At 41.4% G+C, this 23,769-nt stretch overlaps 12 protein-coding genes across 12 annotated transcripts; 4 read left to right on the top strand and 8 right to left on the bottom strand.

The window, feature by feature from the left end:
- Positions 1–357: 357 nt before the first annotated feature.
- Positions 358–1,950, bottom strand: SAMD00019534_034940 (hypothetical protein; the record flags this gene model as incomplete). Its single annotated transcript, XM_012904386.1, has 3 exons — positions 358–413; positions 506–1,751; positions 1,843–1,950. 3 exons carry the CDS (start codon positions 1,948–1,950, stop codon positions 358–360), a joined length of 1,410 nt encoding a protein of 469 aa, XP_012759840.1.
- A 319-nt stretch (positions 1,951–2,269) lies between these two features.
- Positions 2,270–5,111, bottom strand: SAMD00019534_034930 (hypothetical protein; the record flags this gene model as incomplete). The annotated part of the gene is made up of 6 exons (XM_012904385.1): positions 2,270–2,814; positions 2,884–3,060; positions 3,127–3,857; positions 3,931–4,153; positions 4,319–4,921; positions 5,090–5,111. 6 exons carry the CDS (start codon positions 5,109–5,111, stop codon positions 2,270–2,272), a joined length of 2,301 nt encoding a protein of 766 aa, XP_012759839.1.
- A 1,137-nt stretch (positions 5,112–6,248) lies between these two features.
- On the bottom strand, positions 6,249–6,861 carry SAMD00019534_034920 (hypothetical protein; the record flags this gene model as incomplete). The annotated part of the gene is made up of 2 exons (XM_012904384.1): positions 6,249–6,514; positions 6,585–6,861. Coding segments are annotated over 2 exons (543 nt in total), but the record flags the coding sequence as incomplete, so codon positions are not given.
- A 1,670-nt stretch (positions 6,862–8,531) lies between these two features.
- SAMD00019534_034910 (hypothetical protein) lies at positions 8,532–10,029 on the top strand (the record flags this gene model as incomplete). Its single annotated transcript, XM_012904383.1, has 3 exons — positions 8,532–8,578; positions 8,747–9,035; positions 9,115–10,029. 3 exons carry the CDS (start codon positions 8,532–8,534, stop codon positions 10,027–10,029), a joined length of 1,251 nt encoding a protein of 416 aa, XP_012759837.1.
- Positions 10,030–11,402: 1,373 nt separating this feature from the next.
- Positions 11,403–12,185, top strand: SAMD00019534_034900 (hypothetical protein; the record flags this gene model as incomplete). The annotated part of the gene is made up of 2 exons (XM_012904382.1): positions 11,403–11,502; positions 11,578–12,185. The coding sequence occupies 2 exons, from the start codon at positions 11,403–11,405 to the stop codon at positions 12,183–12,185; spliced, it is 708 nt and encodes a 235-aa protein (XP_012759836.1).
- Positions 12,186–12,336: 151 nt separating this feature from the next.
- Positions 12,337–13,762, bottom strand: SAMD00019534_034890 (hypothetical protein; the record flags this gene model as incomplete). Its single annotated transcript, XM_012904381.1, has 4 exons — positions 12,337–12,572; positions 12,641–13,271; positions 13,340–13,524; positions 13,651–13,762. Coding segments are annotated over 4 exons (1,164 nt in total), but the record flags the coding sequence as incomplete, so codon positions are not given.
- A 1,062-nt stretch (positions 13,763–14,824) lies between these two features.
- Positions 14,825–15,539, top strand: SAMD00019534_034880 (hypothetical protein; the record flags this gene model as incomplete). The annotated part of the gene is made up of 4 exons (XM_012904380.1): positions 14,825–14,935; positions 15,012–15,047; positions 15,148–15,292; positions 15,370–15,539. The coding sequence occupies 4 exons, from the start codon at positions 14,825–14,827 to the stop codon at positions 15,537–15,539; spliced, it is 462 nt and encodes a 153-aa protein (XP_012759834.1).
- A 121-nt stretch (positions 15,540–15,660) lies between these two features.
- Positions 15,661–17,497, bottom strand: SAMD00019534_034870 (hypothetical protein; the record flags this gene model as incomplete). The annotated part of the gene is made up of 5 exons (XM_012904379.1): positions 15,661–15,799; positions 15,862–16,040; positions 16,129–16,915; positions 16,981–17,090; positions 17,165–17,497. The coding sequence occupies 5 exons, from the start codon at positions 17,495–17,497 to the stop codon at positions 15,661–15,663; spliced, it is 1,548 nt and encodes a 515-aa protein (XP_012759833.1).
- Positions 17,498–18,013: 516 nt separating this feature from the next.
- SAMD00019534_034860 (hypothetical protein) lies at positions 18,014–19,422 on the top strand (the record flags this gene model as incomplete). The annotated part of the gene is made up of 4 exons (XM_012904378.1): positions 18,014–18,151; positions 18,238–18,363; positions 18,447–18,709; positions 18,771–19,422. The coding sequence occupies 4 exons, from the start codon at positions 18,014–18,016 to the stop codon at positions 19,420–19,422; spliced, it is 1,179 nt and encodes a 392-aa protein (XP_012759832.1).
- A 171-nt stretch (positions 19,423–19,593) lies between these two features.
- On the bottom strand, positions 19,594–19,881 carry SAMD00019534_034850 (hypothetical protein; the record flags this gene model as incomplete). Its single annotated transcript, XM_012904377.1, has 1 exon — positions 19,594–19,881. A coding segment is annotated over one exon (288 nt), but the record flags the coding sequence as incomplete, so codon positions are not given.
- Positions 19,882–20,872: 991 nt separating this feature from the next.
- Positions 20,873–21,649, bottom strand: SAMD00019534_034840 (hypothetical protein; the record flags this gene model as incomplete). Its single annotated transcript, XM_012904376.1, has 1 exon — positions 20,873–21,649. One exon carries the CDS (start codon positions 21,647–21,649, stop codon positions 20,873–20,875), a length of 777 nt encoding a protein of 258 aa, XP_012759830.1.
- Positions 21,650–22,803: 1,154 nt separating this feature from the next.
- SAMD00019534_034830 (hypothetical protein) lies at positions 22,804–23,703 on the bottom strand (the record flags this gene model as incomplete). The annotated part of the gene is made up of 1 exon (XM_012904375.1): positions 22,804–23,703. One exon carries the CDS (start codon positions 23,701–23,703, stop codon positions 22,804–22,806), a length of 900 nt encoding a protein of 299 aa, XP_012759829.1.
- Between the last annotated feature and the right edge of the window lie 66 nt (positions 23,704–23,769).

Raw genomic sequence — 23,769 nt, 5'->3', positions numbered from 1 at the left:
AGTGAACTATAGCTCKSAGTTTGGTTAGAAAGAGAGATCTGGGATATGTATGGTGTTTATTTTGAGAATCATCCAGATTTACGACGTATTTTAACTGATTATGGATTTTCATGGTATCCTTTAAAAAAAGATTTTCCTTTAACTGGGTATATAGAAGTGTATTATGATAWAAWKATAAAAAGATAATATATAAACCAATAGAATTAATGCAAGAATATCGTAATTATGAATATGGAATATCTTGGGGAGATCATGAGAAAAAAGTATTTTTAGATAATATTCAAAGTATATGATTAATATTATTAAGATATTTGATGCAGTAAAATTAATAAAAAATTTTACATTAAATTTTGGACCTCAACATCCAGCAGCCCATGGTGTATTACGTTTAATAGTTGAATTAGATAGTGAAACTGTTAAGCGAATCGATCCTCATATAGGATTATTACATAGGGGTACTGAAAAACTAATAGAATTTAAGACATATRKYMRTGGTATGGCATACCTGGTACAACACCTGGATATCCAACTGGTGGTCTAACTTGTTGTGGTTGTTGTTGGTACATTGGTTGTTGTGGTTGGATTGGCATCTGTGGCATTTGTCGTTGTGGCTGTGGAACTGGTGGTTGTTGTTGTTGTTGTTGTTGTACTTGTTGTGGCATCATTGGTGGTTGTTGAGTCGTTGTTGGTGGAGGTGGTTGTGATGTGAATGGTACAGATGGTGCAGATGGTACAGATGGTTGAGTTTGGATTGGAGTTGGCATTTGAGTTGGCGCGGGTTGGACTGGGGGTGGGGGTGGAGGTGCGTGGACAGCTTGTGCTGGCAGACTCCAATGTGATGTCTTTGTGTTGTGATCGACATAGTAAACCTTGCCACTGTCGTCTGTGCGCTTCTCCCATCCAGTAGGCAGTGGCGCATCTTGAGTTGTTGGTGATGAGGCTCCATTGAGTGATGAGAACAGATCCTGGCCACCCTCGATGCCAACATCAGTATGTGTGCCGGCGACCATCTGACCTAACAATGGTGCATTGGTCAGGTACACCTCACCCTCGAGCGCACCAACAATCTGGTTGCTCACGACTATTGGCTCGACAAAGGCGATCCTCTGGTTGTCCTGTAGCTGTGCCGATCGTGTGACGTAGGACTCGAGCTTCAGGGTCGTCTGGCCGTACGCTGGGTCGGCCTCGGTGTACTGGCGGTGGTTGTGAATGGTGAAGACAATTGGGTTGGACAGCAGGGCCTTGAGACTGGTCTCGACATTGAGCTGCTCAAGGTCGGGCCACTGGAGCAGGGGCGACTTCCTAGTCTTGATCACGCGTCTGTCCTTGCTGTTGGGTGCTGCGCCATCGTAGACAAAGTACGAAAGGAACTTCTCGGCCTGCTGGTCCATGGGCGAGATGGCGCCCGGGTAGAAGTTGGCCACGACGCGCTTGAATGTGAGCAGCGTCTCGGTGAGCTGCTTCATCTCCAGGTCAAACTCGATGGTGCCCGATGGCTTGCCATCATTTCTGATGACGACACGATTATGGACTGGTCCATGAATGATTGAGTTGTAAGACATTGTGAAGCCACCAATATAGTTATCTGAGCCCAAAAGGCATTGATCCAGTACTTCCACCGTCAACATCTTTGTTTCCAAAGGCTCACCATACTTGAACTTATATTGGAAACTTGTCTCAAACTTATAAACTGCATTTGTAGTCTTTGTCAATGTCTCTGTTCTTATTTTCTTGTTATTATCAAACATAAACTGGATTGTTTGATTGATCAAAGTGTGTGAGTGGCACATGATTAGTGATTGATTGATTGATGGCCATCAATCATCCATTTGATAAACATACCTTTACGTATGGATCTATGTTGTTGGCATTGGCTGTCTCTTTCTTCAATGTCAAGTTGTGTGCCTTGACATTGGAAATCTTTACTGAGTATGTTTCGTCGTTGGTCATTCTTTAATTGTGATTGTGATTGTGATTGAGTGATTGTATTTGTATACACTTATTACGTGTAATGTATGGGTATGTTATGTAAGTGATTGAGAAGAGGTGCAAAGTGTGATCAAAAGGTCACGAAGGGTGCTCGCATCAAGCTTAGGGTCACCCAAAGACCCAGGAAACCAAGGTTGTGTTTTGGGGCACTTCTGGAAAAGTTTTTTGATCAATCACCAATCACACAATCAAATAATAATGTGGAACGGAATGAAGGAATACATCCACATCCAAATATACACATATAAAGTAAAGGTGTATTAAGAAGTTGGTTAACGTATTATTGATGTTGAGGTGCTGGCGAAGAGGTGGCAGACGTTGAGGTGGATGAAGACTTCTTGGTCTTGGACTTGGGCGTCTTGTTAATATTGTCGTCAATAAACTCTGTGATGATGCCTGCTGCGATGGTCTTGCCAGAATCTCTGAGTGTGAATCGGCCCAGTTGTCGATAGGTGCTGTACAGCTCGAGACACGACATCTTGGACAGTGTGACCTCCACCACGGCCGTCATGCCGTCGGACACGCAACGAGGATTCTTCTTGCTGACCTCGCCCGAGCCATCCAGCAGCGACACCATCTTTGTGATGGTGGCTGGCTCCTCCATCGAGTGCGCATGGAACACGGCCTGGAAGCCGTTGGTGATTGGCAGAGGCAGGGCGAATGTGACAATCTGTGCCAGGAAACGCTTGGCCACCTTGATCGGCTTCTCTGGATCACTCAATATACTTCCAACATGTAGTATATTGGTCTGATCAATCACCAAACTCAGGTCCACATTGTCTCCACCAACTGCCCATTCAGACTCTGCGCTTGATCTTCTAATTGCTGTTGTTTGTAATGTATGTGAGTGATTGATTGATCGATTGTTGGAGTGATTGTTTGAGTGATATATACCTTTAACTGTACAAACTTCATTACCAGGTGATATCAACAACTTGTCGCCAACACCCATTACACCTGCTTCCATCTTTCCACCAACCATCACTGATCCCTTGCTTGATGACTTGAATACATCATTGACAACCATTCGCAATGGCTTATTGATCAGTCTCTCTCCAACACTGAATGAGTCTGTTGTTGTTGAAGTGATCTGGATTAGTCATTGATTGAATGATTGATTGTGATTGATGTACATACCTATTTGTTGAAGCAAGGTGTTACCAGTGTACCATGAACCCTTTGGATCAGTGATCTTGGAGACGAGGTTCTCTCCCTTAAAGCCACTGATGGGCATGAAGTGGATGTTCTTCTCGCTGAACTTGGCCGAGATGAGGAATAGTCTCAATGTCTCGACGACAAAGTTGTAACGCTCTTGGGACCACTCGATCATGTCCATCTTGTTGATGGCGACGATCAGCTGCATGATGCCAAGACTCTTGGCGAGCAGGGCGTGCTCCTTGGTCTGACCCTCCGCCGAGAATCCCGCCTCAAACTCTGGCGCGTTGATGAGCAAGATGGCAACGTCGGCCTGTGTCGTGCCCGAAATCATGTTGGGCACAAAGTCTCTGTGGCCTGGCGCGTCCAGCAGTGTGATCTTCCTGTGCTCCGTCTCAAAGTAGCGAACACAGACGTCCATGGTGACACCGCGCTCGCGCTCCTCCTGGTGGTCGTCCAGCACCCAGGCAAAATGGAACGAGCTCTTGCCCATGTTGTTAGCTTCGCGCTCAAACTTTGATATCGTTCTCTGGTCCACATAGTCCAGCTTGTACAGCAGGTGACCCATTGTAGTCGACTTGCCTGCATCGACATGTCCAATCACGACCATATTCAAATGTGGCTTGGTAGTCGTGGAGAATGCATTGTGTACCAATTCCTCCAACTCCTTCCTGCGTGCAGCTGAGTGTTGCTTGACATTGATGTTCCTGTTGCTGTTGTTGTGTAATGATTGATCAATGAGTTAGCAATGATTGAATGGATGGATGAATGAATGAATGAACATACGCAGACTGTGGAGTGCTGACCTCTGAGGTCTGGCCAGATGCGTCTGGTATGGAGATGGAAGAGGTTGGAGTGTTGTATGGTGTGCGACCATCGTGACTCTGCTGTGGACTCTGTTGCTTGATGTTCATCGACTTGACCGTGTCGATCAGTTGATTCGATGCATTCTTTGTTTGTTTGATATTGGCATTCTTCTGAATAGGTTGGTTCTGTTGCTTGTTACCGCCTTGTATTTGTTGGTGTTGGTGTTAGTAAGGTAGGGCATGGAAGTGAGAGAGTGTGGAGATGGAGATGGTAATCATGATGGACGGGATGTGATTGATTGATGATGGATGAGTGAGGACGATGAATGAACAAGAGGACAAGCCGGGTCGTGGATCCGATAGGTTACTTGGTTTAAAAGCTTGTTTCTGTCGATAGAGGATGAGGTCATCTGGTGATGGATCATCGAATGTATAGGGTTTGATTCGATCATCACCTGAGCCATTGTCGCCGCCACCGCCGCTGATATAGAGTGATTTCAGGGAGAACTGATCTTCGCTCAACGTTGATGGCTTTACAATTGCGTTTGGTGATACATCGCACAAGTTCAACGCGAGCGATGATGGCTTGTAGGAGGATGGTGATGAAGGTGAGGTGATAATGTGTCTCTGTTGTTGATGTTGTTGTTTACCTTTGTTCGTGTTGCTATTATTGTTGTTGTTGTTGTTTGTGTTGTTACTCTTGTTGTTGTTATTGTTGTTATTGTTGTTGTTGTTGGTCTTTGGTTTGACGTTGCTCTTTGCCTTGCTCATGAAGTGATTGACAGCCTTTTCTACATCAAAGTCATACTCTGTCAATATATCGTATATCTCTGCCATTGATACGTTGGGTAGTGCATCTACAACAGTGTCGTAGACCTCGTAGACCTCATCGTCATAGTCTTCTTCATCTTGATTGTTCTGATGTCCTCCCTCCTCACTTCCATCTGATACATCATCATAATCTTCATAATCTGTTATATATATTTGATTGATTGTTTGTTTGATCGTTCGTTGTAATCGTACAATAGATTGATTGATTGAATGATTGATTGAATGATTGATTGATTGATTGAGTCAGCCAATGCCCTAGCGGTCATCACACCTATCACTCCTCACATCATCACTGTCTGATCATTTACCATCCTCGATGATATTCTTCATAAACCTGTGTCTGGACATTGTATTCTATCTATTTCTTCTATATCTCTCAATATATTTATATATTAATACACAATTACAATAACATCAACATTGGTGAAACGACAAACTTCAAAGCAGTTTGTTCATGAGATGAATTATTTTTGAACTCAAAGTCTTCCATTCTCATTCATCAGTTTCTTATCTCAACAAATATGGGAATATCAGATTACACTGGAGGTACGTCTAGTTCTTCAAGTTATTAATCTTAGAGTGACACTAACACATATCCTATCAATCGATTAGGTACCATTAAATGGTTCAATAATGAGAAGAAGTTTGGTTTCATTACTTGTGATGGAAGTGGTCAGGAACTAATTGTTAAAGACGACAATCCTGGTCTCTTTAGAGATGGAGAGAGAGTCCTCTTCAAAATATCAACAGGCCCTCAAGGTCCAAGAGCAGTTGATGTTAGAAACATATTTGAATGAGTCGATCGATCATTATTACAAACTCTTTCACAAACTATTGAGATCATCTTGAAGACGATTTGTCCCATTGTTAACATTATCGTCTTTATGTTACAATAACTTCAACATTTATGAAACGACAAACTTCAAGGCAGTTGTCAACTAGATTTGATTTATTTTGTCCAACACATTAATGGCGACTCGAATGATATCCAAGGTCCATTCTCATTCAACATGTCGACTCATATCTTATCTACAAATACGGGAATGTCAGAATACAATTGGGGTATGTTCGTTATATGCTTAATACTAAAATGACACAACACTAACACGAGTCAATCAATCGATTAGGCACCATTAAATGGTTCAATAATGAGAAGAAGTTTGGTTTCATAACTCCTGACAGAGGTGACCAGGAGCTTATAGTTAAAGACGACAATCCTGGTCCCTTTAAAGATGGAGAGAGAGTCATCTTCAAAATATCAACAGGCCCTCAAGGTCCAAGAGCAGTTGATGTTAGAAACATATTTGAATGAGTCAATCGATCGTTCATGAATTACAACAACTCCTTCACAAACTATTGAGATCATCTTGAAGTTGAAGACGAATTGTCCCATTGTTAACATTATCGTCTTTATTACAAACTGGGCAAGAGTGATGATCGACTGATCGATCACTGACTAACTATTTAGTTGAGGAGGATTCCGACCACGAGACCGAGGTACTGGCCAGATGAGCCGTAGTTGCCCGAGTGCCAGTCCTTGACCATGCCCTTCCAGTCGGCAGAGATGTCCTTGCCGTGGTGGAGGATGTTGAGAGTCTCCTTGACGATGACATCAATGACACCTGGAACACCGGTGGACAGCTCCTTCGAGACGGTGAGGATATCAGCGATGAATTGAGTGATTCCACATGAGCCAAAGACAGCGGGGATCTCAGCCAAGCCATCTCCAACCACTTGATTAATTATTGATAGAATGGATATGTTAGTGCACAGTATGTATTCGCATTGCGGTCGATCACTTACAGCTCATTCCCTTGGTGAAGTCTGAGGCGGAGAGGTGATCGAAACCCTTGCCAATCAGATCGAAACCGTTGGCAAAGTCCTCCCATGTGGCATTCGAGTCGGCAACACAGGTACTGACGTTGCCATTCATGGCAATCTCCATACCGGCGCAGAAACCGAGCATGAAATCGCCAAACTGGGCTGGGGATGGGCCTCCACGGACAGGGGCAGCTCTCTCAACTCTCATGGCAGTTGAGCAGACGACCAGCATCAAGACAATAGAAATTATTAATCTCATTTTATATTTATATATATATATATATATTATTATTTATATTTATATTTATTATTATTGGATAAAGTAATAAGTTGTAATAATGGAAATTGAATGTGTTATGATTGGTTATGTTGTTGCAAAGACTGGTGGTGGACACTACTAACAGTTAGTTAGCTCCTGTTCCCTGTCGAAAGGCACCTAGGTTGAAGGGTAACATCAACACTAATCTAGAGTGGAGTTGGAGTGGGGTTCACTACACTATCACTAACTTATGATTAAACAACTTGTGTTAATTCATTACCACTACCTTGGGCTTCGACAGGTGATGCCCGCTGATGGGGGCACCATGATCGATGCCCTGGTGTGAGTGTGTGAGAGTGTAGATGATAATGGATAAAAATGATCAAGATGTGTGGCCCAACAACGGACTCCAAAAGCCGAGCTACAGCGACAATATGGGGGTAATTAACTTCAAGTTACATTATCTTTGATATCTGTTTACGTTGAATAGCCGGTTTGGCCTGTTGCCAGTGTCAAAAAGAAATCGGATCGGAGAAGTCTGCTATGGATATCAGACAACTATTCCTATTCCTATTCAATGTTACTCCGAAATGACACATCCAAGTAATCAAATCTAACATTGACTTGGATTGTTACCATAACGATCAAGAGCCTTCCCAGTTGATAACATACACTATTAGTATGAGAGATGATTGATCAACACCAGCATCGCATCACCACTCAACTGGAAATTATGGTGCCATTATTATCTTTATCATGATCTCAACATCAAGTTAGTCGTGGCGCACTATCATTCATGTCATTTAGTTCATCAGACAGAATGGCATATATCCAGAGATTGTGTACGAGCAGATCAAGATTTGAGAGGATGAGAGCAACAGAATACTCTAAGACAGTGTGCTCTTTGATTCCTTCCCAAAGCTTGAGTCAGTCGTCCAACCACACCTGCGCTAAACTATGATCGAGACATTCAACAACTACCTTATGTTTTGGTAAAGCACTAGCGGCCAACGACGATAACATCAACATCAAGAACTTCACCCAAAAGAACTTTGCTTGAAGATGCATATGTCATACGTGTGGAACCCTCAGCTCTGCTCTTTCTTTCTTTCTTCTTTGTGTTGACAAGATAGAACATATACATTGTTACGATCCCCATTTCAAACAGATAATTAGGACAGCTTATGATTAATATGTGTACCAACCAACGTCCGTTATGAAGTTTCAAACTTGATGAACCACAACAAACAAAGAATGGATTTTCACAATAATCAATCATTGATTGTTGATGTAGATGTGGGTTTGGGATGGAAGAATGGCTCAAACATTAATATTGATATTTATGCAAAGTTTATTTTTGTTTAATTTTTTGTTTTAAAGTGTGAGCCATCAGGTTGGATGATGTGAACTCACTACCCTTGCTTGACTTGGACTGAACCTGAAGGGCATGCATGCATGTACCTCACTCACCTCTTAGACACACCCACCCATACCAAAGCTAGCCACCTTTCTCCTCCAGACACCCACCTTTCTTTCCTCTTCCTTCTCCTGCTGCTCTACTTGGGTCATATTCATTCTAGCCTCTAACTAACTAATCTTACATACTTATTATTATTATATATATCTTGTTGTAACATATTATATCTAAACCTTTAAAACAGACTTAAAAGATGAACATTTCAGGTCTTCCCGCAGTCGTCATTGACAATGGAACAGGGTATGTTGTTGATCAACATCATTAGATTTGAACAACAATAACAACATGTTGCTGACATTCATTCAATCATTCAATCATTCAATCAATCAAATCATACATTCAATCTCGCGACTCAATCAATCACATTTGATCAATCAACACAACTCAATGAATCAATCAACTTTATAGTTACACAAAGATGGGTTATGCTGGTAATGATGATCCCTCATTCATTATCCCATCATCGATCGCTACACAGCAATCAAAGGGAAAGCAGACAGCAGCTTCAATGAAGAAGGGTGTTGAGGATTTGGATTTCTTCATTGGTGACGAAGCCGTCGCCAACGCCAAGACCTACGACCTTTCCAACCCAATCCGTCACGGTCAGATTCAAAACTGGACTCACATGGAGCAGTACTGGGAGCAGTGCATCTTCAAATACATGCGTTGTGAGCCAGAGGATCATTACTTCCTTTTGGTATGTATATCTGATTCGATTGAATCGATCGATTGATTGATTGAATGATTGATTGACTAACATATGTATGTACATGTAGACTGAGCCACCCTTAAACGCACCAGAGAACCGTGAGTTCACTGCTGAGATTATGTTTGAGACATTCAATGTTCCAGGCCTTTACATTGCTGTGCAAGCTGTGCTCGCTCTGGCCGCCACCTGGACACTGAAGAATGCCGACAGGACACTCACTGGTACTGTGATTGACTCTGGTGATGGAGTCACCCACGTGATCCCAGTGGCCGAGGGCTACGTCATTGGATCATCGATCAAGCACATCCCAATTGCAGGTAGAGATATCACTGGTTTCGTCCAGCAGTTGATGAGAGAGCGCGAGCCATCGATCCCACCCGCCGAATCACTCGAGATTGCCAAGCGTGTCAAGGAGCAGTTCAGCTACGTGTGTCCCGACCTCGTCAAGGAGTTTGCCAAGTTTGACAGCGACCCCACCAAGTGGATCAAGACCGTGCAGGCCGCCGACGCCATCACCCAGAAGCCATTCCAGTACGACGTTGGCTACGAGCGTTTCCTCGGCCCAGAGATCTTCTTCAGCCCCGAGATCATCTCGTCCGACTTCTTGACCCCACTGCCCAAGGTTGTCGACGACACCATCCAGTCGTGCCCAATCGATTGCCGTCGTGGTCTCTACAAGAACATCGTTCTGTCTGGTGGCAGCACCATGTTCAAGGACTTTGGCAAGCGTCTGCAGCGTGACATCAAGAGGTCCGTCGACTACCGTATCAAGAGAAGCGAGGAGCTCAGCGGTGGCAAGATCAAGGCCGTGCCACTCGAGGTCAACGTCGTTTCACACTCTAGACAGCGTTACGCCGTCTGGTTCGGAGGTTCCATGTTGGCTTCCACCCCAGACTTCTACAACCTCTGCCACACCAAGGCCAAGTACGATGAGATTGGACCAAGCATCTGCAGACACAACCCAGTCTTTAGCACTGCTTAAACAACCAACTTCTTCTTCATGTAGTCCAACAACAACAACAACATTATACCCTCATCATAATCATTCATCAATCAATCCATTAGTCATCATCGCATCCACTAAATTGTTGTTGTTCACGACATTTAGCGTGATAGCCTGGCAACATTATCTTCAACTGTCCGCCACATCCCCTAACTCAATCAATCAACCAACCATCCATCCAACCAATGTACTAAAACATCAATAAACAATAACTTAAAGGTATCCATATGTGTTGGTAATTTGTTCCAAATACGGCGCATCCACTAAAGTATACTCAATTAATCAATACCTAACAGATACTGGTACTATTAATTTAATGTACATAAAAAGATTTAACTAAATCTTTGGTATCTAGTTGTCGAAGAGAAGACAACCCAATGAAGGATAAACATTATCAGCACCAAAATCAACGATACCCAAATGTTCCTCAGACTCCTGCCAAAGATTCTCAAGGTTGTAGAGATTTGTTCCCTCATGAAGTTGATAGTGCTATTCTGGTACCTGGCAACAACTTGTCTTCGGGTGACCGCCTCAGGAATATTTGTTAATTGGTCTTGGAGGTTGTTGATTCTATTATTCTGGTTCCTTATTACTATCTAGGCGCGAGAAACTGTATTCCGATTGTCAAGACGTAGTAGGTTAATGGTGTGTAACATCGGTGCTGCTAGGGCTTCTAGGTTCATGATTGTTTCATTTTGAGCTGTTATATGAGCTTCTAGGATATTGATGTTGTTGTTCCTCGTTGTTATTTGGCGCTGCAGGTTGTTATTATGAGTTGTTAGTTGAGTTTGAAGGTTGTTGATGGTGTGGTTCTGGATGGTTATTTGTCCCTGTAGGTTGTCGATTGTATTATTCTGGGTTGTTATTTACCCCTGTAAGTTGTTGATAGTAATATTCTGGGTTGTTATTTGTTCCTGGAGGTTGTTGATGGTATTATTCTGGGTTTTAATTTGTCCTTGTAAGTTGTTTATTGCAGCTAACACATTGTTATGAAGGTTTATAATGTTGTTATTGGTATTTTGATTAATAGGTTTGTTTACCATTTTATTAATATATATAATATATTAAAAGATTGGTTCAAACCAGAGTTAACTTCATCTTCCTCGGGTTCCGCTTGTACATTAGATTATAAAGGTATTTGTATTAATAATTTCATTAATTAAATACTTTCACTTTGTCAAAGTTGGGTAGATCTTCCCCAGTATCAACCGACTCCAACTAATAAATAGAATAAGTTCAAGTAGTCATATTCTAGAATGACAACTAATTTGAGTTTGAACTATCAAAACTATAATTCTGATGTTGGTGATTCATTTGTAAAAGTGATACAAATAAACAAAGAGATATATATAATGAATAATACATCAACTACAACAACAACAACAACAACCAAACACAGTAATAGTAATAATAATACATATGAAAGTGATAGTGATAATGAAAGTGAGCAAAGTATGTAGAATCAATCAATCGATTGAATGAATGGATGTGATACGATGACCTAACAAAACAACAATCAACACATAGATGACTATACAGGTTTTCAATTGATACCTGACAATGACATTGGTTTACAATCTGATGTGGAGAGCGATGATGATGACTCTAGAGTAGTTGATCCTGCAGCTGCAAAGAGACAGAGGGAAGAGGAGATAAGAAGACAGATAGAGCTGAACAATCAGTTCCTCAACGAAGAGTTCACAGACTTTACAACGCACTCGAGCGAATTTCATAGTGGCAGTGGCGACACCATTCAAGACGGTACAGACAGTGGCGGTCTCGATGACCTGAGGGTCAATAGCAACAACATCCTATTCAAGGATGATCCTCTCTTTACATCTGATGCATCCGATCCATTCACACAATATGAGAATCAACAACCTGACAACAACAACAACAACAACATTGACAACAAGGACAAACCGATAGAGTTCTGCGAGAGGAATGAAAAGGGACATATGGTACTGAGTAGGGATAAGATGTTCCCACCAGATCATGTGGACTTGATCAAGGAATGCATGAAGGATATCAAGATTGACTACAAACCAATATGGGCAACACTGTTGCCAGAGGACAAGTGGTTGGCAGGCCTCAAGAATAAGATGGAAGGCAAGCCTACACAGTCACAGTCATGATGTGACTGACACACCGACACGCACGCATGACCAAACTTGTTGTCAACAACATCAATTGCTTGATTCATTGATGTGTAATGTATATTTGGAGTATATATATAATAATATAATATAAAGTTATAAAGAGCAACGCTGCTCAATTCATTCAGACAACAACAATGTCAATCTCTGATGTGAAGACCGTCGTTGCAGGTCCAGTCTTGTAGACCTTGCCCTCTTGCTGGTTCCAATCAATCAGCAGTTCACCTCCAGGCATATTGATCGATACAGTCTCGTCAACCTGGCACTTTCCAGTCAAGATTGAAGCGACTGCCACAGCACATGCACCTGTTCCACATGCCAAAGTCTCTCCAGTTCCCCTCTCCCATACTCTGGCTCTAACTTTTCCAGGACCGACAATCTGTTCCATTGATTGATTGATCAGGTTAGCATCATGGATTGATTAATTGAATGATTGATTAAGTGATTGGTACATACAGTGACAAACTCAACGTTACAACTATCGATAAAGATTGGATCGGCTTCAATCTTCTTGCCAATATCAGCAATGTCCAAGGTGTCGAGAGATGTGTCGGTCGGTAGGCTACCAAGTTTGATATTGTCTTCCAGGAACACGACACAATGTGGATTACCCATTGATACTAATATACATTGGAATAAGGTAATTGCCGCACTTGATGATGTTGATGATGATGTACATGTGGTAGTGGCCATCCCCAAAACATTGATCGTCTTTGAATAATACATTTGACCAGTGATCGGTGTTAGAATCACACGGTTATCCTCTTTTGTCGTGGTCGTTGTTGGTGGCTCCGGACTACTCAGTGAGGCAAGTGAAGGTGGCGCATTGGTCTTGAGAACCAATGGCGAACCCATGTTGACCTTGATCAGTTTGGTCAGTCCATAGGTGGATTGTGCCAATGGATATGTGATTATAATGCCAGCCAATGTGTGTACCCTCTGGAACATTCTTTCCTCATACACTTCATCAACATTGTTACCGCCATCCATCATATACACAGATGGTATCCTATTATCTGTTATATACTTTGAGAAGCATCTAACTCCATTGCCACACATTGTTGCCTACATGTTGTCAAGAGCTAGTTAGTGAGTGAATGTGTCAATGAATGCATGGTTGATGAGGTACTTACAACACTTCCATCTTGATTGTATATCAACATTTCGTAATCTGACTTTGGTGATGGGGCATCAGTGACGATGATCACCTGATCGCACCCAACTCCAAGCTTTCGATTGGCAATTGATTTGGATATATATGATAGTTCGTCCAATGACAGAGGTTCATGTCCATAATCATTATGATGTTTGCCATTACCATTGCCATGTCCATTTACAGTGCCATTGCCATGACCATTACCATGACCATTGCTGTTTCCATTGCCATTGATATGTTGATGTTCTTCGAAGGATGAGGAAGTAATGATTCGTTTGACATTCTCGCGCTTAAACAATACAAAGTCATTGCCAGCACCGTGCATCTTTGTGAATCTAATCCTATACATTGTTGTAACTTTGTCATTGTCATTTTTGTTGTTGTCATCATTATGGTCTCTCGTATTGAGACCATTCTGATACATCCTCATCCTATACTACGAGCGTGGAATTATCTTTCAAGATGTACTTGTATATAATATGTTTGATTGACTGATTGAATGTTTGAATATGTAAGATAAAGATGAACAAATGGAAGATTATCTAGAGTTCTCTCTCATCACTATCTCTGTATCATTGATTCAGACCCAATCCTTTGTGATTGAATGTGCGAGGTGTGCAAGTGAAAGGGAGGGGGTGCGATAAACTCGAGGCATCTTAGGCCTTGATTTTTTTTGTTCATCTTGAAGTGAGTGTGTGAGTGTGATCGCTTTGCGGCCCGAGTGAGGGGGCAATTGATTCGGCCCTATTCTCCCATAGTTCGACCAGGTCACTGGGTCATAAGCAGCTCGCACCTCAAGATGATATTAAAATATCTTGGCAAAGCCCTTAAGTACTGTAATACTTGATCATGACTTAAGTGCAATTGCAAGATAGTCCTAGGCACTTCCTTTGCTGGTCCGTATGCAATTGCTTGTAACTTTGTCAATAAGATTGGGTTGTAGGTGTACATGACCCTGGGTACAACAACCTCGAGGTGATTGGTTGAGAATGTGGAAGGGTAAAGAATGGGCGGAACCAGCAACTGTTTGTCTTTTCGGCAACTTATCGAGAGTAATTAACCAATCACTTCAATTCAATGATCAACAATGTCATTATTTGTTTGTTTGTTTGTTTGTTTATTGTCAATCATTAAATCATCATTCCTTCTCAAGATGACGATTTTGATGATTAGTGAATGAATTGACTAATTACATTATTTTACATACTTATTACATCATTCATTGTATTGTTATAATCTGTTTGGCATCTGATACTCTAGATTGATGAAAGAATGAAGGGTTGAGGGGTGTTTGTTCAAACGACTTCGTGTTGCTTTGTCGACTTTGAAACTGAGAATTGAGTTGACGTGGACCTGATTCTGCATTCTACAATCAAAGCATACAAATAATTGTTTGATAACTTATACATATATACACATACATATATACAGATACAGATACACTTCAGTAATAACAACTACAATGTTCAAAGATCTTGACTCACATAATGAAGAGGAGGCTGACGACCCCATCAAGGCAAAGCAAATGGAATACGTCTTTACAACATGTCAGAATGCAGAGGCTTTCGTTAAAGTATGATCAATGTCGTCGTTATCTCTACAAGTAGTATCGTAGGTTAGTTCTAACAATCAATCAATCAATGATGTAGCAAAACTATTATAACTTTATAGATACAGACAGAACGGTATGCGAATGCGATTAGATTGGACGATTACGAGCGACATGCGATAGCGATCATGAAAACAAACAGCTCTAACTCAAAAGGACTACTATTACTACAATAGAACTTGATGAAACTATACAAAGACAACAGTCTAGTAGCATGGAATGGTACAGAACTCAGAGGCATGCAAATGATTGAGAGTCTCTACAAAGAGGTACCAAAGACCAGTCACAAAGTAGAGACCTACGACGCACAATATACACTGGGTATGTTGTTATAATGACATTGCATGCTCTTCATTCATTCACTAACTCAATCAACATTGATGACACAACAACAACAGGAGGACCATCACAAAGCAAACAGATCGTCTCAGTATTGATCATTGTCACAGGCAAGGTCACGTTTGCAGACACAGCGACACACAACTTCCATCAGACATTGGTACTGGGTAAAGACCCAGTCAGCCAGAACTTCTACCTCGTCAGTGATTGCATGAGGTTGACATCATAAACACATTGGATCATAACTCCATCAAATATATAATTACAAACGAACAGATATAATCATCATCATGATCATTGATTGGACCATGCTCATTGTTATTGTCATTGTCATTGGATCTATATACACTTTATTGAAGCTTACACTTCTTCTCTTTGCCATCCTTGTCCTTCTCCTTCTCTTTATCCTTATCTGGCTTTGACGACTTCTTTGGGGCCTTCTTCTGGTTCTCTTGATTCTGTAACTGGAGTGCCAATGCAAAGTCTCGGCTAATTTTCAATGGTTAGTAACTGGGATGTCTTGACGCATGCCACTCACTACATCTACTTACTCTGTGTCATGAGCATTAGTTGGTTGCTCGCTCAAGTACTTGGCATATTCCTCGTCCGTCATGAACTCTGTTGGGTTGGCAGGTGGAGGACTGCCCTTGCCTTGATGGAATGTTGAGAATGGGTCCATCTTGGAGAATGGAGTAAAGTCATGTTGGAGGTAGTCGGTGTCTCCATTGATCTAGTTGTGTGGATGTGTATGGGAGAGGGTTAGTCGACTTGGGGATGACACTTTGAAGGGGAGGGTGAGAGGGTGAGGGGATACATACCTGGGACAGTCTCTCCCATACTACGGGCTCGTTGATGTAGCCCTCATCAGTGATGAGTTGATAGAGCTCGTTATTGAATTTGTACAGTGTGCAGAAGTGATTGTTACGGAAGAGGATGGATAACTGGCCCTCGGCAAGATGCGTGTGGAGCTCGCATAGACCGTGGTAGGACAGCTGAGAGGATGTGTCCTTGAGGAACTGGGCAATGCGCATGTCGCCAGACAGATCATCCTTGGCCACTCCACTAGAGTATATGGCATCCTCCTCTGGTGTGAGTATATCGCTTGGGAAGCCAAACTTGTCCATTGGTTGTTTGGCCTTTGCCTTGTCGCTCATTGTTAATTGTGGACTGGTTGTCGTTGTGGATGTCGATGTGGTTGATGTCGTGGACGTGGTAGTTGTTGTCGTGCTGCTCGATGATGACGATGATGGAGCAGGCTCACTTGACAGTGATGGATAGTGAACTGATGGTATTGGATCAAACTCATCAAAGAATGACTTATCCTTATCTTTACCATTGCTTGTTGATGTTGATGATGATGATGATACAGCTGGTGCAGCTGTGGGCATAGATGGGGAAGTCGCTGTTGATGAGCTTCCTTCCTTCTTCTTATTGTTCTGATGCTGCGTCATGTATAGCTTCTCCACGATCTGATTGTAAGTCATTTCACCGACCAAGGAGGTGAGCTCAACATCCTGAGGATCGACCAACCATCCGTGTACCAACTCAATATTCAACAAGTCAAAGATATTGATGTCGCATGATCTTGTATCAAAGTCCCTAATGCTAAAGCAATGTGTTAAGTTAGGAGATGTTGGTTGGAGTGTCGCACGGATGGGTCAGGCACTTACCCAGTGAACCTGATATCCAATATCAGTCCATTGACCAATGATGGCAGTATATTCATTGATTGGTTCATCTTTATCTCATGCTCAAACTGTGATTGTCCATTCTGGAATTGCTATTCAACATGATTGAGTGAGTCAGTCAATCAAGGCACATCGATTACATGAGGGTGGAGTAGACAAGACATACATTTGGAGCATCCTCAAGTAGATAGGAACCAATTGTCATCACCAGGTCGTCGTAGGTGATTGGTCTCTCGGGCAGTTCGATACGTCCCCTCAATGAGAGTACGTTTGCAAGGGCAATCAATGGACAAGGACCATTCTCCTTCTGTGTAACAATGTTTCTCTTCTTATCCTGAAACGTGATTGACTTTACACTAAAGGTCTCTGATTGTGGCTTTGTATTTTCTTTCTCATCCTTTGTTGCTGTTGTTGTAGTAGTTGTTGTTGTTGTTGAAGTACCATCATTCGATATAGTTGCAGGAATAGGTGATGATAAATCTACTAATGACTCGCTCATTCTTTCTTTGTATGTTTGATTGATTGATTGATGTAATAAAAATAATAAAGAATGAAGTTCAAACTCGGCCTAAAGTTGTGCTTTTACTAAATGGTATGTAAGTTATAATATTATATGTAAATAAGAGATAATAATATATGTATAATATATATTATTTGTTCAAAGTGTTCAAATGAAGCATTGATGATGTTGAATGTGTATAATTATTTGAATCACATTACTTGTCATTCAACCCCTCATTGTGAGTGATGTTGATGTTGACAAGTCAATTAAACACTTCACACACACCTCACACACCCTCATCGCTAAATTGACACCTGAGGGTTTATTATCTCTAAATGGTTGTTGAACCCCCAATGCCATTCATCCAATTCGTTCGGATGGATTGATGGATGGACCTATTCTCTCTAACCTCACGCGTGACTTGCGTCATCTTCTGTGAATGAACCAGACTTTCGAATCGAATTTCAACTCATTCATTCATACACACATACAATCATACACACATAGACAACAATGAAGCAGGTACTCTCGGTCAACATATACGACTTGACCAAGTCCGCCAACAGGTACCTAAAGACTACAATCGCACAACCTGTCGAGATAGGTACATTTAGTTATGATGCAGATAACAATGTGTTCCCACCAGTGATCGTAGGTACTATCCCAACAACAACGACATCATTATCATTGTCATCATCATCTTTAGACATACTTACATCATCATCAACAAACAACAGAACAAATATAAACAACCAGAGTTACCATGTGATCTGACTGTTGGATACAACATTGACAATGTACCTGTCAATGGACCATCACCTCTTGCTCCAATTCTATCAACTCTCTCCGATAAGAAATATGATGTAAGTATACTGATGATCAATCAATCAATCATTGCATTGTGATTACACATTACTAACCATTGAACGAACGAACGAATGAATAGGTAACTAAGGTAGACTTTATAACATATAGGAATAACCTAAACAAGATATTCGGTACTTGCATCAATAGGAATCCTTGGACAATTGACATTGAGAGATTGGATAACACTGTACATCTTGGTATCAACTTCAAACAGGAGAAGTTCGATGATGACCACCATGCCAAGTCAGTCTATGGAGGCTTCAAGTTTGAGCAGTACTGCATGTCAGACGACACTGACCTGAAGTATTGCTCAATCGTACAGACTGAACTGAAAGGACATAAGTATGTATGAATGAATGAATGATTGAATGATTGGTTGATCACTGACTCATCATACATTCAGGATTGTTCTGGCGGCTGAGATTGATTGTTGCATTGCTTCGACACAGCAACAACCACAATCACAAACACAACAACAACATCATTCAGTGAAGAGGAAGTTGGAGTCTGACGAGGATACAACAACGGAAGCAGCAGCAGCAGCAGCAGCAGAGAAGACTGAATATGTGGAGCTAAAGACAGCCAATGAGATCAAGGATGACAAGGCCAAACATACATTCGAGAGATTCAAGTTGTTTACATGTTGGTTGCAATCTTATCTGGCAGGTGTTGGACGCATTGTCTTTGGATTCAAAGATAGCAATATGGTAGTGAACAAACTTACAGAGATACGTACACTTGACATACCATCAATGGTTGGTGGCAAATGGAGTCAGAACGAGTGTCTACTCAAAGGTCACGAGATCTTGTCATTCATCAAGCGGTCAACTCACTCTGATAAGCAGTATCAATTACAATTCAATCATCCAAACCTCATCCTCTTTGAAGTGGAGGAGTCATCGTCAACACCATCAACAACAGAGAAGGATGGCACTGGATCATCATCATCATCAACAACAACAAGTATTCTACCCAATGATTACAAGGAATACTTCCAATCACTCAAGAACAAGCACACTGGAGACAGTGATGTTAAGCGAGTAAAGGTTGAATGATTGAACGAATGAATGAAAGATTACATTTGGAATGACGTCTATGGTCCAAAGTGAATGTCAATGACTGGTTTATTGTGAATGGACATGACTGGACTTGTTGGATTGATTGATGGATGAATGAAAGAGAAAGGTGTCCAACTTGGCGTGGACACTGGTATGCATTATGGTTCATACAAGACACATGTTTGGATAAGTGGATTTGTTAATTCCACTGTTGTTGCTGCCATTGTTGTTGGTAGCATGATCATTGATGATATTGATATTGGTGTTACTGTTGTTACTGCCGGTGGACAAAGTCCGTTCTTTGGTCTTATTCTTGTTGCTGCACGTTGAGTAGCATCTCATTGAGCAGTAGTCCATTCTACGGCGTCCACTCTCGATGCTGATCATTGGTGTTCTGATCACTCTGCAACACTTGTTGCAGAATGATTGATGCTGATAATACTGTGATACTTCCATTGTTGTTACGATGATTTTCTTTTTTTCCAAACTGGCTGGCGATGACTGGCAATGGCGAGATGGAATAATTGATTGAATGATTGATAATGATGGCGCCAGGCAACTCTGGCTGACTTGATTGATTGATTGAATGATTGATGGCGTGTTCTCCAGAGACACGCACACGCTCACAAAGGCTTTGATAATATTATTATTATTTATCTTCCAGTGGACCTACTTAGTCAACTCCCATAAACACGGACAGAGAGAAACCTAGGCAGCAAGTGACAATGACGTTGGTGCAAATCATTTAACGGGCAGGATCACAGCAACAATGAGATCTTCTTGAGCAAGATGTGTGTTTGAATGGATGATGATGTTGATAATAATGAGGATGATGATGAATTGATTAGGTGATGATGTGTTGGATCAAACTGAGAGATGTAAAGAGGTCAGCAGCAAGCAAAGAAGTGTGGGCAGTATATCTCGTTGTAGTTGTATATATCTCTGTGTCTTGTACTTCTTATTAATAATTATTTGTTTGTTTGTATGTATGTGTATTAGTCGAGAGTGAGTGAGTTAAAGAATTCATTCAATAGTCATTTCAATCGTGAGCAAGCGAGTGAGTATTCACGGTCTTCTCAATCATACACAAGCACACTCAACCACCAATCAATCAGTTGACAACACAACAAACCACACTCGTTTTCCGACTTTTTACACAATTCTTAGTTGACTGGAATCAACGTTGTTTCCAAACTCGTATTATTAACTTCTGATGCTATTATTATTTGTATTATGAATCAAAGTGGAGTCTTGAGCTTTCAAAGTATTAATTATGTATTGGTGGACAGCAAAATGTGTATGATTGATCAAATGATGGAGTGATTGTTTTGGAATAATAATTAATATTATGATTTTAATTTAATAAGGTATATACACAATGTATATTATATTGTATCCATTGTAGAAGAGGTGGAAGGGTTGGGCAAAGATAATGAAGGGGACGGGATTATGATGATGAATTTCCAGTTGTTAATTCTGGAACGGTGTCTTCAGTGATGATGGTTGGTACTTCTTCGGTGTTGTTTGATTCGTCCTCATTCTCCTCTCCCTCTCCCCATCCAACCCAGTACGAGATGAACTGTGTTGGTGATTGCCAGAAGGATGGCTGTCTGGAGAGAGCTGGTGCCTCAATAGATGGAAGTGAGACATCAACAGTCTCCTTGGGCTTGTAGGCCAATGGATAATCAGAGATACTCCTGCTGACTGTTGGCATCAGGGGAGTCACTGTTGGTGTAGTGTTGTTGGAGTTACTGGACAAGTTGACCATCTCAATTCCGCCGGTATGTGATGGGAGGTTGGCTCCGTTGATCTGGTTAAGAGTTAAGGTCTCTACCATCTTTTGTAGACTGGCAATCTTCTCATCTCTATCGAATATTCCCTTCTCCATGATTCTCATCTGGTCTAGCATTTGCTTGACCTTGAGCTCGTTGGCCTGGTCGGCATTCTCGGCACCAATCTGGGTCAGGTAACTGTTGTCTTGGCTTGGGTCCCATTGGAGTTGTAGCAGGAGGTCCTCACGCTCTGACAACAACTTCCTCTGGAAATCAATCTCGGCTTTGCGGTCAACCAACAAATCCTTATTCTTTCTATACTTGTCCTTGAGTACGAAGTACTCCTCTCGGATATCCTTGATGGTATCTATAAGCTCCTCCTTTGTCAGCTCCTCTATTCCAGCAAACTCATCATCATTTTCAATTCTTAAGTTTTCCAAGTCTTGTTCCATCATTCTATATTCTCTTTAAATAATATATATTTCTAGTTAATTGATTAATGTAAGTAAGTGATTGATTACAAGTGGCGTATTATGTGGACAGATATCAATAATTGGTACATATGTTTGTGGAGAGGATTATGAATATATTGTGGTAATGGATTGTATATATGGAGGGATAAGGATAGTGATGGTGATGGTGATTGATCAATCAAACTGTCCTCTCTTATTTATGTACACTCGTGTTCATCAATATGAGGGTGGGGGTATAAATTGTGATAGGGTTGTTGATTGATTGTTGATAAAGAGAGTGAGTGAGTGATTGATTGATTGATTGTTGTTGTTGAGTGTGGTGACAAGAACATCACAAATATGGAAGTAGGAGTAGTTGTTGACAAGCCTGAATGAATTAACAAATAATAATATTATTAAAATAATAACAAAGGTGTAGGAGGTGTTGTAGTGATATTCCAAAGAGAATAAATACTTACTTAATAAATAATAAATAATTATTAGTCTGTGTGTTATAATATTATGATAGTTATTTGGAAAACCAATATATTGATAAAGTTGACAATTAATTGATTTCATGATTATCGTTTATAGGTGTCTGATCAATCCTGGATGTGATAAGTTTAATTCATTGTATATAAACCATTAAATTTGTATGAACACCAAGGTAGAAGGACTCACTAAACTCATGATAAATATTGTGTATACAAATAGACGTCAATCACTGAATTAATCATACACACACTTACACTTACATAACAACACCCAAACACACACATAAACATACCCTAACTTCTTACTTCCTTGTTGACACACTATGGAATGACTGTGACACACAACATGATCAATCAAATCACACTCATTGATTAACATTCACACACATAAACACACCACTTTTGGTTGACAATCGTCTAAACACCTTTAAACTAGTGTTGGGCTCTCAAGATGGGTGGGTGTGTGTGACGTGTGAAAGGGGCCTAGGCCCTGAGGTCCTCTCCATTACCACACTAGTAGTGCCTTGATCATGATCGCAACAATACTAATTTTGGATATCCAAACTGTGAACTTGTTACCAATCACGATCATCTTGACAAAGTCGAGAGGTCGTCGAATGTTGATTGATTGATTAATGTGTCGATCACAAACTAAATTATTTACTTGTTATTGTTCTCTGTTGCCTCTTTGTTGGGTGCCTGCTGAGAGAGATCAAGGGATGGTGATGTTGGCTGTGCGCTTTGGACATTGTCTGAATGGATGGTCTCCAGGATGAAGTTGTGATTGGTGTATATACAGATGTCTGCTGCGATCTTCATTGAGCGACGTGCAATGTCCTCAGCATCCAGATCAGGCACGGTGAGAAGTGCGCGTGCGGCAGCCAGTGCAAACTCGCCACCACTGCCAATGGCCAGAATGCCATCGTTTGGCTCGAGCACATCACCATTGCCATCGATGTTCAATGTGATGTCCTTGTCGGCGACGATCAACGACGCCTCTAGCTTGCGGTAGAACTTGTCTGTGCGCCACTGCTGCGCCAGCTCCACGCACGACTTTAGCAAGAGTCCGCGATGCTCTGTCAGCTTCTTCTCGAGCAGCTCAAACAGCGTGAAGGCGTCGGCGACTGAACCGGCAAAGCCAGCGACGATCTTGCCGTCGGCCAACTTTCGGATCTTCTTTGCGTTGGGCTTGACGATTGAGTGGCCCTGTGTGACTTGTCCATCGCCGATGATCACCACTTTGTTGCCGCGACGCACTGAGAGAATGGTGGTGGCCTTCTTTCTGAAGGGGTCGGCGGCGCTGGCAAAGAACTGAGGGTGGGGAGGAGGGTATGGTGCGCCGTAGTATGCCATTGGTGAGTTGGTCGATAAGTATCCATTCATTGTTGTTCTCGACGATCTATCATTGGTCGTCAACAACAGTGATGCTGTAGATGTCTGTACTTTAGACAATGATGGTATGATCAAATCCTTTGTTATCATCGCTGTCGATAGTGATGTTGAAGACATTGATGTCTTTGCAACAACAGATGATATATTGGCCAATCTAGATATATTCATTCTTTATATATATGTATATGTATGTATGTATGTGAATATGATTGTGAAAGCAATAAACGATCATTC

Source organism: Acytostelium subglobosum, assembly GCF_000787575.1.
Source record: "Acytostelium subglobosum LB1 DNA, scaffold: scaffold6, whole genome shotgun sequence".
In the NCBI taxonomy this organism is placed as follows: domain Eukaryota; phylum Evosea; class Eumycetozoa; order Acytosteliales; family Acytosteliaceae; genus Acytostelium; species Acytostelium subglobosum.
This window is presented reverse-complemented; position numbering and strand designations above follow the sequence as displayed.